Raw genomic sequence first — 14,504 nt, forward strand, 5'->3', positions numbered from 1 at the left:
GGTCATGGAACACACACCACAGCTGAAGGGAGGAGGAGGCCGGGAGGGGGGCTCACACAAGTGGGGGTCACACTGAGCTCCGTAGGGTTCAAGGGGCCAGAGGGCAAAACACACACATACACACACACACACACACACACACACACACACGTTAAAGGGTGGGGCGTGAGCACAGTGGGAATTATTTTACATTTTCATCTCCTGGCACATTCAGTCACTCATCAAACACACCGTCCTTCACCAGCCTGCCTACCCTGTGTTTTCAGACTGTGACTTCCAGGATGCAGGGACTTGGCTCAGGAATGACCTGGGCAGCTTGGCCGTGAAGTGGGGAGAAGATCAGGGTTCGGGAGAGTGGGTCGTGCAGGAAAGGGGGGTGAGCCACCACGGGAAGCAGCTGCAGGGTCCCAGGACCACGTGAGGCTTGCGTGATGTATTGGGGGGAGGGGGGAAGCCTGTCTGGAGGTGTGTCTGATTGAGGGCTACCCCGGGAATGTCCAGGGTGCCCAAGTTCTAGGCCATCCTGGAGGAAAATGCCACTTCCACGAAAGCCTCGCGGGAAGGGAGCTATCTAATCAGATCCGGACGGCCAGCGTGATCTTGTGTCACTTGTATGAGGAAAGAAAGTTTACCCCAGAAAGGAGGAACCAGAAACAAGAACAACAACAACCCAGCAGCTCCCTACGGGGCTGTGCCGTTAGGGTGATGTATACATCGTTCTGCCAACCAGGACACTTTGAGAGCGAAAGGCCTCTGTCCACAGTCCCCTTAGGACGGGAGGGGTGAACCCAGCACCATTCTGGGCAGACGGCCCGAGCGAGGATCTCCCCCATGACAGGATGACTTCAGGGCTCAGTCAAACACTGTAGAATGCTTGATACTGCAAAAACAACAACAACAATAATAATAAACGCGAGAGGCTCCACGGCTTCTTCCACGCACGCACGACCAGCTCCACGGCCGGTGTCCAGTGCAGAGCCCAGTGTGAGTTCACGTGTCAGCACAGAGCCCAGTGTGAGTTCACGTGTCAGCACAGAGCCCAGTGTGAGTTCACGTGTCCAGCGCGGAGCCCAGTGTGAGTTCACGTGTCCAGTGTGAGTTCACGTGTCCAGCGCGGAGCCCAGTGTGAGTTCACGTGTCCAGTGTGAGTTCACGTGTCCAGCGCGGAGCCCAGTGTGAGTTCACGTGTCCAGTGTGAGTTCACGCGTCAGCGCGGAGCCCAGTGTGAGTTCACATGTCAGCGCGGAGCCCAGTGTGAGTTCACGTGTCAGCGCGGAGCCCAGTGTGAGTTCACGTGTCCAGCGCGGAGCCCAGTGTGAGTTCACGTGTCCAGCGCGGAGCCCAGTGTGAGTTCACGTGTCCAGCCCGAAGCCCAGTGTGAGTTCACGTGTCCAGCCCGAAGCCCAGTGTGAGTTCACGTGTCCAGCGCGGAGCCCAGTGTGAGTTCACGTGTCCAGCCCGAAGCCCAGTGTGAGTTCACGTGTCCAGCCCGAAGCCCAGTGTGAGTTCACGTGTCCAGCGCGGAGCCCAGTGTGAGTTCACGTGTCCAGCGCGGAGCCCAGTGTGAGTTCACGTGTCAGCCGTCAATGGAGACACGTGTTCGCAGCAGAGCTTGTGGAGCTGCTGCCGTGTTTCTCCCTAAACTCCTGTGACCTTTAATTAACATGACTTTTGTGACACCGTGTTTCAAGAGTCAGGGGGCGTGCTGTGTTATTTAAAACCAGTCGGAGAACAGAAAGCGGTTATGTTTCTGAGGATTGCCGGAAGACTGCTGAGGAGGAGACCTCCCGTCAGAGGCACCGGCCCTGGGGGCCTGCACCCCGTTTCCCTCCGAACCTTTGCAGTTTCTCTGTCAGGTGACAGCCCACTGGTCCCTGGAGCTAAGAACCCTCCCTCCCTCCGGTGAAAGGACGGAGCAGGGTGGGGAGCGTGGAGAGACCAGGGGTTCTCAAACAGCCCTGGCAGCTGAAAGTGTGTCCCTGTGCAGGCTGAGGTGCAGGGGCAGACACAGCAGGAGAAGCCCCAGGGGGGGCAAGCCCAGCGTGGGGGGGGCCTGGGACGCCCCCTCTGCCCTGCCCTCTGTGCCCCCTCTGCCCCCCCTCTGCCCCCCTCTGCCCCCCTCTGCCCCCCTCTGCCCTGCCCTCCACGCCCCCTCTGCCCCCCTCTGCCCCCCTCTGCCCCCCTCTGCCCCCCCTCTGCCCCCCTCTGCCCTGCCCTCCACGCCCCCTCTGCCCCCCTCTGCCCCCCTCTGCCCCCCCTCTGCCCCCTCTGCCCTGCCCTCCACGCCCCCTCTGCCCCCCTCTGCCCCCCTCTGCCCCCCCTCTGCCCCCCTCTGCCCTGCCCTCCACGCCCCCTCTGCCCCCCTCTGCCCCCCCTCTGCCCCCTCTGCCCTGCCCTCCACGCCCCCTCTGCCCCCCTCTGCCCCCCTCTGCCCTGCCCTCTGTGCCCCCTCTGCCCCCCCTCTGCCCCCCCTCTGCCCTGCCCTCCGTGCCCCCTCTGCCCCCCCTCTGCCCTGCCCTCTGTGCCCCCTCTGCCCCCCCTCTGCCCTCCGCGCCCCCTCTGCCCCCCCTCTGCCCCCCCTCTGCCCTGCCCTCCGCGCAGCCCGCCCTCAATTGGCCCCGGCCCCTCGACTTGGCAAAGGTGGGCTCAGACCCAGGAAACGTGAAGACATGTTGACTCGTGGCAACTTCCCTTGTGGGAAGACGGTCCCCTTGGGACGGGTGACGTCCCTCTTGGCAAGCCCTCCGCGTCCCTTTCCAGACAGAAGCGGGGGCCCATGCTTGGCTGGAGCACCACTGCTGTGCGGTGTGCGCTCCACTTAGCGGGCAGACAGTAGTCACAGCCTCCACGTCAGAGAGCTCCTGCCCCGCTTCCCTGCGGAGTTGAAACGGAGGACAAAGAGGGTTTCTCAGCAAGGACTCCCCCAGATGGCTCCCCGGCCAGGTCCCAAGGATCTCCCTGCCCGGCGTCCGTCCCAGTGCCGGCACCGCTTCTCTAAGTCCCCCTTCCCTCCGCTCTCCGGATGTAGAGGCAGGCCCCCGGGGAGACGAAGGGACTCCGTGGCAGGGCGCTGTGATCGAGGGGACAGGCGTGGGCAGACCCCCAGAGGTGCTCTCATTATCCCCAAAGCCACGCTCCTTTAAAAAGGCTTGCACGGCCTCTCCGCTCCCGAATCCCGCACTCGGCTTGCAGATCACATTAGTTTCCAATTTCCTCTTGGAGTTCTTAGATTTGTCATATTAAATTGCTCAACTATCATTTGAAGTGAGAGTTATGGCTGAGACGTGATCAGTTGACTCAAAAAAAAAAAAATTGTCGAAGGCAGGCAGGCAGCAGTCAGCTCCGGAGATTCATGGGCGCGGAGAGCTGGGAGAATATCATCCGGCTGTTCTCTGTTTATTGCGTATTGCATTTCCTGCCGGTGTCAGAACACGGGGAGAATTATACCCCCAAGCCCGAGACCGATGCCAGCGTCTAAAGCCCAGCTTCTTGCACGTGGGCACGGAGAGGGCGGGGTCCCGCTGCGTGCCCTGGGCACCGGCCGCTCTACCCCCTCCGGCTTCTAACATCTGACATTTCAAAGACATGGACGTGACCGCACACACGCGCACGGCTGTGCTGCTCTGGACACCGTGCTTCCTACCTGGGGCGTGATCAGAGCAGGAGCACCCAGCGAGGCAGGGAACACACCGAGTCCAGCGCCACAGCGTTCTCGGTGGCTGACGGGCAGATGCGGAAGCTAGCCAGGCAGACCGTCTCCTGTGCAGGTGGACAGGCGGCTGGGCCTCCAGCGGAAAGGAGGAGGATTCTGTGGGAGATTGGGGAGGGGGGGGGAGGTTGATTGATTTGGACAAGGAATAGGGAAGGGAGACTATTCTTTTTTTGGAAGGGGTGACCTTTAAGGTGACCTTGAAGTGTGTGAGATCGTAACAGAAAGGGAGACTCCTTTAAACTTCTGCTTGTGTTGATGCCAGATATCCAAAAATCTTGAAAGTGACTGTCCTCATGTACATCCGTGTCTGCACTCTGGCCAAGGACCCCAGAGTGGGAATGTCTCCCACTCGCTGACTGCTGGGTGGCACCTTCTGGTCGCCCTGTGGGAGTGCTACTGGGACACTGTCGATGTAGCAGAAGCTCCAACTACGCCCTTCTTGTTACCAGGTTGCATATTCCGTGTAGGATTTGAGAGGGAGGAGGAAACCAATCAGAAGTTAGTTATTGAATTGTATCAGCTCAAAAGTTTCTTAGTATCCAGATGACTGACAGGTTACAATAAGCTCTCCTGCTGTTTCCACGGCTGAGTCCCACTGGAAGGAGTTTCTTGAGCCAAACACAATAGTCAGACACACGGACCATCCAAGAGAACACGCCACTGAGAAGGACAAAGCTCTCATCGTCGCCTGGGTCACCTGCTGGCGCGATCAGCGGTTCCCGAGCTGACTGGCGGGGGGACGTTGGCAGGGCAGCAGCTGAGCACAGCTGCACTGCCGCCCCTGGGGAGGGACCGTGGGGTCCCTAAGACAGCTCGGCAAGTCCCTGGGCTATCGCGGTCGACCACGTCAGTCACGTTAAGGAACCAAATCAAAGAGACACTGCAGCAATTTCTTCCCCTGCTCAGCAATCTAATGGAAATCTGCAGTGCGTTCTGTAGTCTGTGGAGACCTGCTTCAAGGATAACTGCAAACCAGAAAAGAGACTGTAAATCGAGGTGCTCTATCTATGGGGAGACAGTTGTACAAGGTGCTATGGGAAAATTAAAAACAAAAACAAAACAAAACAAAAAACCACCGTGAAGTGTCTATCGCATCATAGGTAGTTAAAAAAAAAAAGTGTTAACATTTTAATACCATTGTTTACTATAAAGGACAGGCTCTCTCTAGAGGCATTTAAGTTGTCACTATGGCTGGGTGGAGCATGTCTAATTTCATTTTCTACTGTGGTAAAATAATAATAATAATAAAAGGACATGATGATTTTGCATGCTATTTCTACTTCTGTATATATTTTGGACGATGCAGAAATATCGATTAATATTACAAGGCTTTATCTCCTGGCGTTTTTTATTGTAGGTGGAAGCTAAACGGAACAGATGTTGACATAGGTATGGATTTCCGCTACAGTGTTGTTGAAGGCAGCTTGTTGATCAATAACCCCAATAAAACCCAGGATGCTGGAACGTACCAGTGCGTGGCAACAAACTCCTTTGGCACAGTGGTTAGCCGAGAAGCAAAGCTTCAGTTTGCTTGTAAGTAGTAATTGTATCATGCTGCAAATGTTACTTTTTTTTTTTGCATGTTTGCAACAAAGTGTCAATAAGCCTTCAAAAACAGTGTCTTTCCACCCAGCACACATTTTAATTTGTTATATGATTGCCTTTACCCTTTTCTTCGTGTTTCGGAAATAATCTTGTTTGTGGGATACATTGTAAACCTGCTTGAGAAGACAGTTGCACTCTGCTTTTATGACGATCGAGGTTGTTTTTATACGGTAGTTTGATGATGCAGTGGTCTGTACACATAACTTCACACGCTGTTCAATGCACACACATAAATTTACATACACAAAGATTACACACTCACACTCTAAAGAGTATGTATAAATAAGCGAGTGAGTAGCCATTAACTTCATGCTGTATATGAGAAGTGTTTAGCCATAAAGGTCAACTAGGGGTAAAAAAAAAAACAAACAAACAAACAAAAAAAAAACCTTGGTAGTTTATTAATTCTATAAATCTCTAATTTTTTTTTTCTTATTATAAAAACTAGGAAAAATTTTAAAAAGAAAGAACTACGATAATAGAAAGTTAAAACAATTAAAGTTACCCTTTGTATGGTACCTTTTACATGTCTAGCCCAGAGCACTTATAAAACAAGGTGCCGTCTCTTCAGACCCCCCAGCTAATAATAGTTCACGAGGACGTCTCAGAAAGCGGAGTGTGGACGTAGCAGGTGGCAAGTGAGGACGGTAGGGAAGAGCAGTGGGCACACAGTGGGCACAGAGGCCAGTGGAGGGTTGGTTAGTGGCCGGCTACATTTCCGAGGGTTTATGTATTTGCATACGATTATAACATTTCCTTGTGCAAAATCCTTCCTCACAGAGCAGTGCCTTCATGTCAAAGGTTTGATAATGACAAAATCCCTTAGCGGCAACAGCGTAGAATATTCTCATTAACAAAATCCTCCCCGGGAACTCGCCATCAAAAGTCTCTAATATCCAGCGTTTAATCTATTAACCGCTACTTGGCAGCATTTGTATTACAGCTGAGACGTGAATGATCTAAGTCCTGGGCATCCGGAGGGTTCCGGGATCCGTCTGTTGGGGGCTGTCTTCCAGATGCTGTGCGGCGTGTGGAGTTACGGGAGGATGTATGTCCGTCCACGCGAGAGCCCGCGGGTTTATTCCTGCTGGTTTTTAACACAAGTCCCACTGCTGTCATCACATGTTAGGAATGACAGATGAACTTTGTTGGGTGCATCTGGGAAAAATAATCGTGGAATCATCGACACAGAAGAGTAGGGGTGATGTCTGTATGCAGTTACTCTTGTAATTCTTTGACTTTTGAATTTCATGGTGTAGGAAGTTTTTCAAGACCACCACACTCGCCTGACCAGGTGGAGGCACAGTGGATAGAGCGTCGACCTGGGGGGTGCTGAGGATCCCAGTTTGAAACCCGGGAGTGCAGACTCATCCGTCTTGAGCGCGGGCTCACCAGCCTGAATGTGGGGTCTCCGGCTTGAGGGTGGGATCACAGACGTGACCCCACGGTCACTGTCTTGAGCCCAAAGGTCGCTGGCTGAAAGCCCAAGGTCATTGGCTTGAGTCCAAGGTCGTTGGCTTAAGCAAGGGTTCGCTGGCTCAGCTGAAGCCCCCCAATCAAGGCCCATAGGAGAAAGCAGTCAGGGAACAACTAAGGTGCCGTAACCATGAGTTGAAGCTTCTCATCTCTCTCCCTTCCTGTCTCTCGCTAAAAGAAATAAAATTAAAAACAAAAAACACGTAACACTATCAATACAACCAAGAGATGTATATAACATTACCAACTCTCTGTTTTTGTAACTTACGACATTTAAAAAGCAAATCGCCCAAGCTGAAGACGATCCTTGTGTAAAAGTCCGGGCGTCTCTGCTCCCAAATTATCTGAAAGACTCTCCTACTCAAGGACAGTCATTTAAATACAATTGTTCAGCTGCAGTGAACGTGTCCCCCTCACTTTGTGGGTGAGCCGGCCTGAGGACCAGGGTCCAGCACCCCCCCTTGCTGCAATGTGGCCGTCCCGTCTCTCCCCACCCCCCCCCCCCGCCCAGAACCCTGGGCCGATAACCATTCAGCTTGAAAAATCCCCAAAACAAGACCGCTCAGCCGGTCATCACAAAGCATCCGGGCCGGTCACCGATGGCTCTGGTTGTTCCGGAACACAAAACAAAGCCCACCTCCCGCCCTAAAACTGAGCTGAATGTGTGCGCGATCGCCATGTGCACTCCTGGGGCCTCTTGGACGGTTCTGGTCCGGCTCTTAAATCCGTGAAAACACGATCACGGCTCCTCCTCCCGTCATTCTTTTCTCTCCCGGCTACTTAATTCACCCTCCTCTTCCGCACAGCACGCTCGGAGCTGGTCCCCGTGACCACACGGAAATGCACGCGGTTCCATGTGTGCGCTTTGACCGTGCAGAGGACCGTGGGGACCGGAGTGTCCCCAGGATGGGGACTTCGGTTTCAGCAAAGGCAGCCAACAGCCAACCATGACTGACGCTTTTCTTAAAGGGCCGGTCTCACAGGCCAACCTTATTTCGAACATACCGTTCTGTAAAATCCGCGGATTGATTTTTCATCATGCCTCTTAATCCTTGAGCCTACCCAATCGTGATATTACCCTAAATTCAGAGTATTCTATTTACCCCAGATGAGTTCACCTTCTGAATAGTGACCTTTTGTTCCAGCCAAGTGGAAATGGTGTTCAATCTCTCTCTCTCTCTCTCTCTTTTTTTTTGTATCTGATGTATTGATTATCTTCCTTCAGTGTCAGCGGAAAATTTGATAAGCATGTGTCCAGTCGGATCATTGATACACTATGTTGACCAGGACGGGGCAGCCTGCCTGTCAGGAGTGTCCCCTAAGGTGAAATTGAACTTTGCAGTCAATACCGTCTGCAGGCGCTTATTATGTTAGCTACAGACGGACCCGGACATGCTACAGTCGAACCCCCTTTTCTCCTTCTTGCGCTTAAAGCCAGGAGCATCTGCGGCATGTGCCTCACGGAGGTCAGATCGCCCTGCGTCTGCCTCACCCTCCCCGACCGGGTCCCAGTGCGTCTCCGCTCGGTGTTCCCCGCCCATTCATCACGCCACAGCCTGAGTCAGCTTCCCAAACCTGTCAGTGAGATAGGACTCCGCGTGCCTGCTTTTTCATGCCTTCGACTGCACTTAGAATAAATCTCAGGTTCATTACCAGGGTCTCATTCTAATTCCTCAGAGAAGACAAGACATCTTCTGCATCTGGGTCTTGACAGGTGGCTTGCTTCTGCCTGAGATTTTTTTCTTTTTCTGGTGACAGACAGAGGAAGAGAGACAGAGAGAGGGACAGACAGACAGGAAGGGAGAGAGATGGAAAGCATCAATTATTCATTGTGGCACCTTGGTTGTTTGTTGATTGCTTTCTTATATGTGCCTTGATGGGGGGTGGGGCTACAGCAGAGCAAGTGACCCCTTTACTCAAGCCAGTGACCTTGGGCTTTAAGCCAGCAACCTTTGGGCTCAAGCCAGTGACCATGGGGTCATGTCTATGATCCCACGCTCAAGCCAGCAACCTCGTGCTCAAGCCAGGAACATCAGGGTCTTGAACCTGGGTCCTCCGCATCCCAGTCCGATGCTCTATCCACTGCGTCACCGCCTGGTCAGGGCTGAGATGCTTTTGTCCTGATCCGTCACCGGGCTCCCATCTGTGACCCTGACTTTCCAGTTTAGGTTGGACCTTGGAAAGCGTTTTCCTATCGACCGCGTTTACGAAGAGGCAGTTGCTGCTATCCCCCGCTCCGCTGCACACGACTTCCCCCAGTCTCCACGTCTGTCTGCAGAGCAGCACCCTCTGTTCAACTCATTCGTGCTTCATACAACCTGGAGTGATTCTATGCTTCTTACTTCTTTCTCAGGACTTGACTCCCGTGAGAGTTTGTGTTCTAAGACCTGAGAGTTCCCTGCCCGTCCGCATGTCACCAGAGCCTAGGACACTTGACATGTGTGAGTGAAGGAATCCCTTAATGAATTGCCTACCCAGTAAAGTTAGTCTGGGGACGATGCAGTTGTGCAAAACCCCACACGCTTTCTATTCTGATCACTGTCCTGGATTTAACCTCTTGATTGACTCTCTCCAGTTTGTTTGTTTTTTAATATATTAATTTTAATGGAGTGACATTGATAAATCAGGGTACATATGTTCAGAGAAAACATCTCCCGACTATTTTGACATTTGATTATGTTGCATACCCCTCACCCAAAGTCAAATTGTCTTCCGTCACCTTCAATCTGGTTGTCTTTGTGCCCCTCCCCTCCCCACACCCTTTCCCTCACCTTTCTCCTCCCCCACCCCCACCCCCGCCGGTTACCATCACATTCTTGTCCACGTCTCCGAGTCTCATTTTTATGTCCCATCTATGTATGGAATCATATAGTTCTTAGTTTTTTCTGATTTACTTATTTCACCCCTATAATGTGATCAAGGTCCATCCATGTTATTGTAAATGATTCGATGTCATCATTTCTTATGGCTGAGTATTTTTAGACTTTTTTTTCCCTATCCTTTTGCTATTAAAAAGAAAACCAACAGCGATGCCTGAATTTGAAAGTCAGTTTTCAGTGGTTGGGAAAAAAAAAACATAACAACACACTTTTCCTTTGTGACGTGAAGTGATGCGAGAAGCTGACACCTTCTGAATGACCCTGAGCCCCGACCCTCGCCCCGAGCATTTTCACCGTCACGCCTCTGACCACACACACACGTACGGAGCTGCGCTCTGCGCCCGAGGACATTTCTGCATTGTGACCCTGTGATTTTATGGCGGAAGCAGACCTCACAGGTTTCTCGACCCGTCTCTCTGTAAAAAACGCGGTGGGAGGTTGGCGGTAACCGCCGTGATTTTTGTCCCTGGTACTGTCCGCGCGTAACCGTCGCGGACAACCAGCCTCAGGCCCAAGTTCACGGCCGCCAGGCTGGCCTCTGCTTCCGGCCCCCCCCTTATCTAGAGGCAGGACGTCCCTTCTTCTGTACCTAACAGGTCACAGTTTCCCAATCGCGCATTTCAATTGCTTTGTATATAATTGTATCCACCGGACAGTCTTGTCTGTCTGAGACATGTTCATTCTTATGGGTTCTTTTTTTTTTATTTATTATTATTAAATAGTTTCCATGCTGCTTGTTGTAGGCAGAACTTGGCGATCTCTTGTATTTTATAACCTTTGGGAAAAAAAAATATATGAATTCGTATTAGCAAAAAATTCTCTTCACGGTGATGGTGCCTTTGGGTGGAGAGCCTACCCCTCCCCCGCCAGTGTTTTTTCATTCAAAGTCTTTGTGCCAGAAATCCTTTCCAGATTAAACCATCATAGCATGATGTAAGTCACTCTTGATGCGCTGTGGGCATCTGCATGAGCAGACATTATTGTCATATTCATTTGGAGCACATTTCATTTCCCGGTCCCTCTGCAGATGAAAGCCGTCAGCGGTCACTTCTCTGCCTGTCACTCAGCCTGTTTCTAAGAGCAGGCCACCAATACCCCCCCATCTACTGCTGTGTCACCCGGGGCTAGAGCACTTGATTAATGAATTTGCCAGAGTTGACGCAGCGCCTGGCCCTTCATAAACTTGCAAGAATCGGTAGTTGTTGAATAAATGAAGACGTAATAAGATTCGGATGTGGCGGTCATCCTCCGGCCATGTTTGGGGCCCGCGTTGAAGCGCAGCGGTCAGGGACCTTGCCACGGTCCTGGGAGGGGGGTGGTGCTTGGAGGTGGGTGCAGACGTCTCCCCCTGGAGGGCGTGGGGAGGCCAGCTGCCTCCCGGGTCCCAGATAATGGAGTGTGTCTGTCGCTGCAGGAGGCCTTAGCCTGATACCAAAGGAAGTTCACGGGTGGATGGCTCCCCACATGGGCTCCAGGCTCATGGGCTCCGGAAAGCTTGGCCTGAGAGCGCCCAGGGCTTCAGCACAGGAGTCAGGGCTGGCTGTCCCTCACACACACACACACACACACACACACACCCCGCCCTGGCTGTCACACACACACACACACACACACCCCGCCCTGGCTGTCACACACACACACACACACACACACACACACCCCGCCCCGTGTACCCCAGGGGTACAGCCCTTTGATTCTTACGTAAGCAACGGGACCAGGAGGACAGGGAGCTGCTGGTCATTAATTCCACAGCTTAGCGGCGGGGGTGCTTCCAGAGGCAGTGTCCGCACAGAAGGGCCTGCTGTGACCTCTCTTCCAGAGGCAGTGTCCACACAGAAGGGCCTGCTGTGGTCTCTCTTCCAGAGGCAGTGTCCGCACAGAGGGGCCTGCTGTGGCCTCTCTTCCACAGGCAGTGTCCGCACAGAAGGACCTGCTGTGGCCTCTCTTCCAGAGGCAGTGTCCGCACAGAAGGACCTGCTGTGGCCTCTCTTCCACAGGCAGTGTCCGCACAGAAGGACCTGCTGTGGCCTCTCTTCCACAGGCAGTGTCCGCACAGAGGGGCCTGCTGTGGCCTCTCTTCCAGAGGCAGTGTCCGCACAGAGGGGCCTGCTGTGGCCTCTGCCCCCTGCCGGCCGCCCCCGTCCCCACCAGCATCCCCGTCCGTCCGTCCGTCTGCGGGAGCCCCTTCATCACCACCGCGGTCCTGTGCCCCGTCCCTCGTCCTCAACTGGGCGGGGCGTCTCTGGGGCAGGAAGACCTGACCTGGGTGTTTCTAAGTAAACGGCAGTGCATACTCACACACTCACAAGATCTCCCATCAGTATCTAAGGAGAACATGAGGACGTGGGCCTGAGGAACTGAGCGGTTGTCTCGCCTGCGTTTCCAACGGGAGAGGTGGCCCTTTGCCCCGTTTCACCATGGGTCCCACGGGGGTGCGGGGTGGGGTTCTCTCAAGCTGGGCCTCTCCGTCGGCCCTGGGGGCGGCCATGCCCCCCCATCCGGGTGGTAGGGAAACCGAATTACAGATCAGATGCCAAACCCCGGGGCCGTTCCTGGCGCGAAGAAGTCGTGTGGGAATGGTGTCTCTGCTCCCCTTTCTCTCTCCTCTCTGCCCCTGGCTGCCCCTCCCTTTCCCGTCTTCGTAGAGAAAGAGTAAGAGCAGCAGCATTTACTAAGAGCTCAGGATAGTGGCAGAGAGCACACGCCTGGACCCCCCGTGACTTGGACGAGGTCCTTCTCTCTGCCTCCGTGTCTTCATCCGTCACGTGGGGTGAATACCTCCGCTTCCTTGTGTGTGTGTGTGAGGATCCGATACATTGATAATAATAATAAACCCGCCTACATCATTGCCTGGCGCACCTTGAGGGTTTTAAAGAAGGTAGCCATGCATCACCCTTTCTGGTGTGATGTTAATTCTCTGTGTCAGACATTAGCACGTGGGAAGCATCGTGCTGCTTACACAACCCAGGGAAGTGCTGGTATTCATTTTACAGGTGAAGAGTGTGAGGGTTAGAGAAAGAAGGAACCTTTCACCCAGGGGGCAGGGGGCAGAGTTAGCCCCCCTAAGCCTGGACAGAGGCCCACGTAATAGCATAGGACAGGCACGACCCTCTCCCTCCTCCCCGAACACCTAAACCTACACTTTCCTGATGGGAATGGATGTTCAAACCATAGGTTTGCGTGGCTGATAAAATTCTGTTTTTGTAGATGCCAAAGTGGATGTTTAAGGTGTTCGCCACCTTTGATACAGTGTATCCATCATCCGTACATTATTTTGTTTTTAATTTTTTTTAAGGCGTAGCTTCCTTGACGCTGTCACCGTGTTGATGTACTGCGAACATCTAAAAGCACCGTGTTTGCACGGTGCGACGATGCATCGCTTCGCGGCTCTGATTTTTAACGTCATTGGTTTCAGGTTCCATCCTGAGAATAATTAATAACAATATTTCTGCTCCAGAAGTGCATCTGCAGGTTCCCAGTGCATTGCAAGCAGGTGGTCCAACATCCTGAACGCAGGTGCTTTATGGTAAATAACCTGTGGGTTGGCGAACAGGGCCTCCCCAAGCAGAGAATGACATATGATGATAAGTTTTCCGACGCCCCTATCATTCCTCCCTCCCCCCCCCACACGTGGAAAAAGGGGGTACTTTATATGCACGTTACCGTGAAGAGCCTTCAGGGGAACAGTCCAAATAACTCTGGGTCTTAGCCCGTCACACTGATTGCCCCACAAGCGTTGTCTGGGGGGGTCTTCCTCCTGGGAGGTCTTCTCAAGTCTGGATCTTCAAAACAAAAGATGTCTGTGTGCTTTTCATCATCTCAGATCACGGGTGACTGTCATTTCTAGATAAGTCCTTACAGATGGATCGTGGCAAATTAAGTCATTTAACAAAACCAGGGGTCCCGCCCGGCTGCTAGGGAGACTGGAACTGTCTTGGCCACGGGCAGGGTATGTTCTGAGGGATGTTGTCACTGGTGCGTGTGTCTGCGGGTCCCACGCCTGGGGCGGGAAGAGGGACCGGACCGGACGGGCGCGCCAGGCGTACCCTGCGTCCCTAGCTCCCGAGGCTGCATCCAGAGAAAGGGACAGAGGAGAGAAAGGATGAGAAAAAGAGGAGGAAGGATGGAGAGGGAGGGGATCCTTCGGGACAAAAGGTGTCCCTTTGGGCCTCCCTGTGACCTCCAGCCGCGTGTTGGTAAGGAAGAGGTATCTCAGCGAACCACTCCATTCTGAGGTGAGTTTCGGAGAACATTGCTTAGTGACATGGCAGCCAACCGTCCTTGTCATGGTGAGACTTGATCTCTTCGATAAAGAATGGCAGCTGATTGGATAAGAGTCGCAGAACGAGGTCCTTCTTCTGGCTCCTGCCTCGAGCCTCATCCGAGTCCTGAACTCGGCCACCCTCTCCAATGGACGGACGGACGGACGGACGGACGGTCGTGGCGATCCCGGTGGGCAGAGGTGGTGACGGAGGAATCGGAGACTGGAACTGCGTGTTCCGTTGGGAAGGTTGCACTGCGCCCGACTGGGATTTCCTGGCAGCCTGCTTTTGGATCCTTGCTCATTGCTCTGTTCCCAGTAAACTTCCAATCTTCATTGCTTTTAATATCCAATAAGGAGTTTATTTTTCATCACCAAGGCATGAAAATCGTAGTCAATCCGAACAATAGCCGGGCTGTTGATCGATGGTCAAGCCCATGTCTAGCTTGACTGGTATTTAATTAGGAACCCTGAGTCCACGGGCGGCAGACTTTTGTTTCTGAGCGATCAAATGTTGATAGATGACTGGGTAAATAATCTGTGACGATTTAGATCAATTAGAACTTAATCA

At 53.1% G+C, this 14,504-nt stretch overlaps 1 protein-coding gene across 5 annotated transcripts in view; it reads left to right on the top strand.

The window, feature by feature from the left end:
- Positions 1–14,504, top strand: part of LOC136382110 (contactin-4) — an 813,951-nt gene that overhangs the window by 486,382 nt on the left and 313,065 nt on the right. For all 5 annotated transcript variants that reach the window (XM_066351018.1, XM_066351022.1, XM_066351020.1 and 2 more), the window contains one exon: positions 5,070–5,245. In XM_066351018.1, coding sequence (XP_066207115.1) covers positions 5,070–5,245 — 176 coding nt within the window. The remainder of the gene's footprint in view (positions 1–5,069; positions 5,246–14,504) is intronic.

Source organism: Saccopteryx leptura, chromosome 10 (assembly GCF_036850995.1).
Source record: "Saccopteryx leptura isolate mSacLep1 chromosome 10, mSacLep1_pri_phased_curated, whole genome shotgun sequence".
In the NCBI taxonomy this organism is placed as follows: domain Eukaryota; kingdom Metazoa; phylum Chordata; class Mammalia; order Chiroptera; family Emballonuridae; genus Saccopteryx; species Saccopteryx leptura.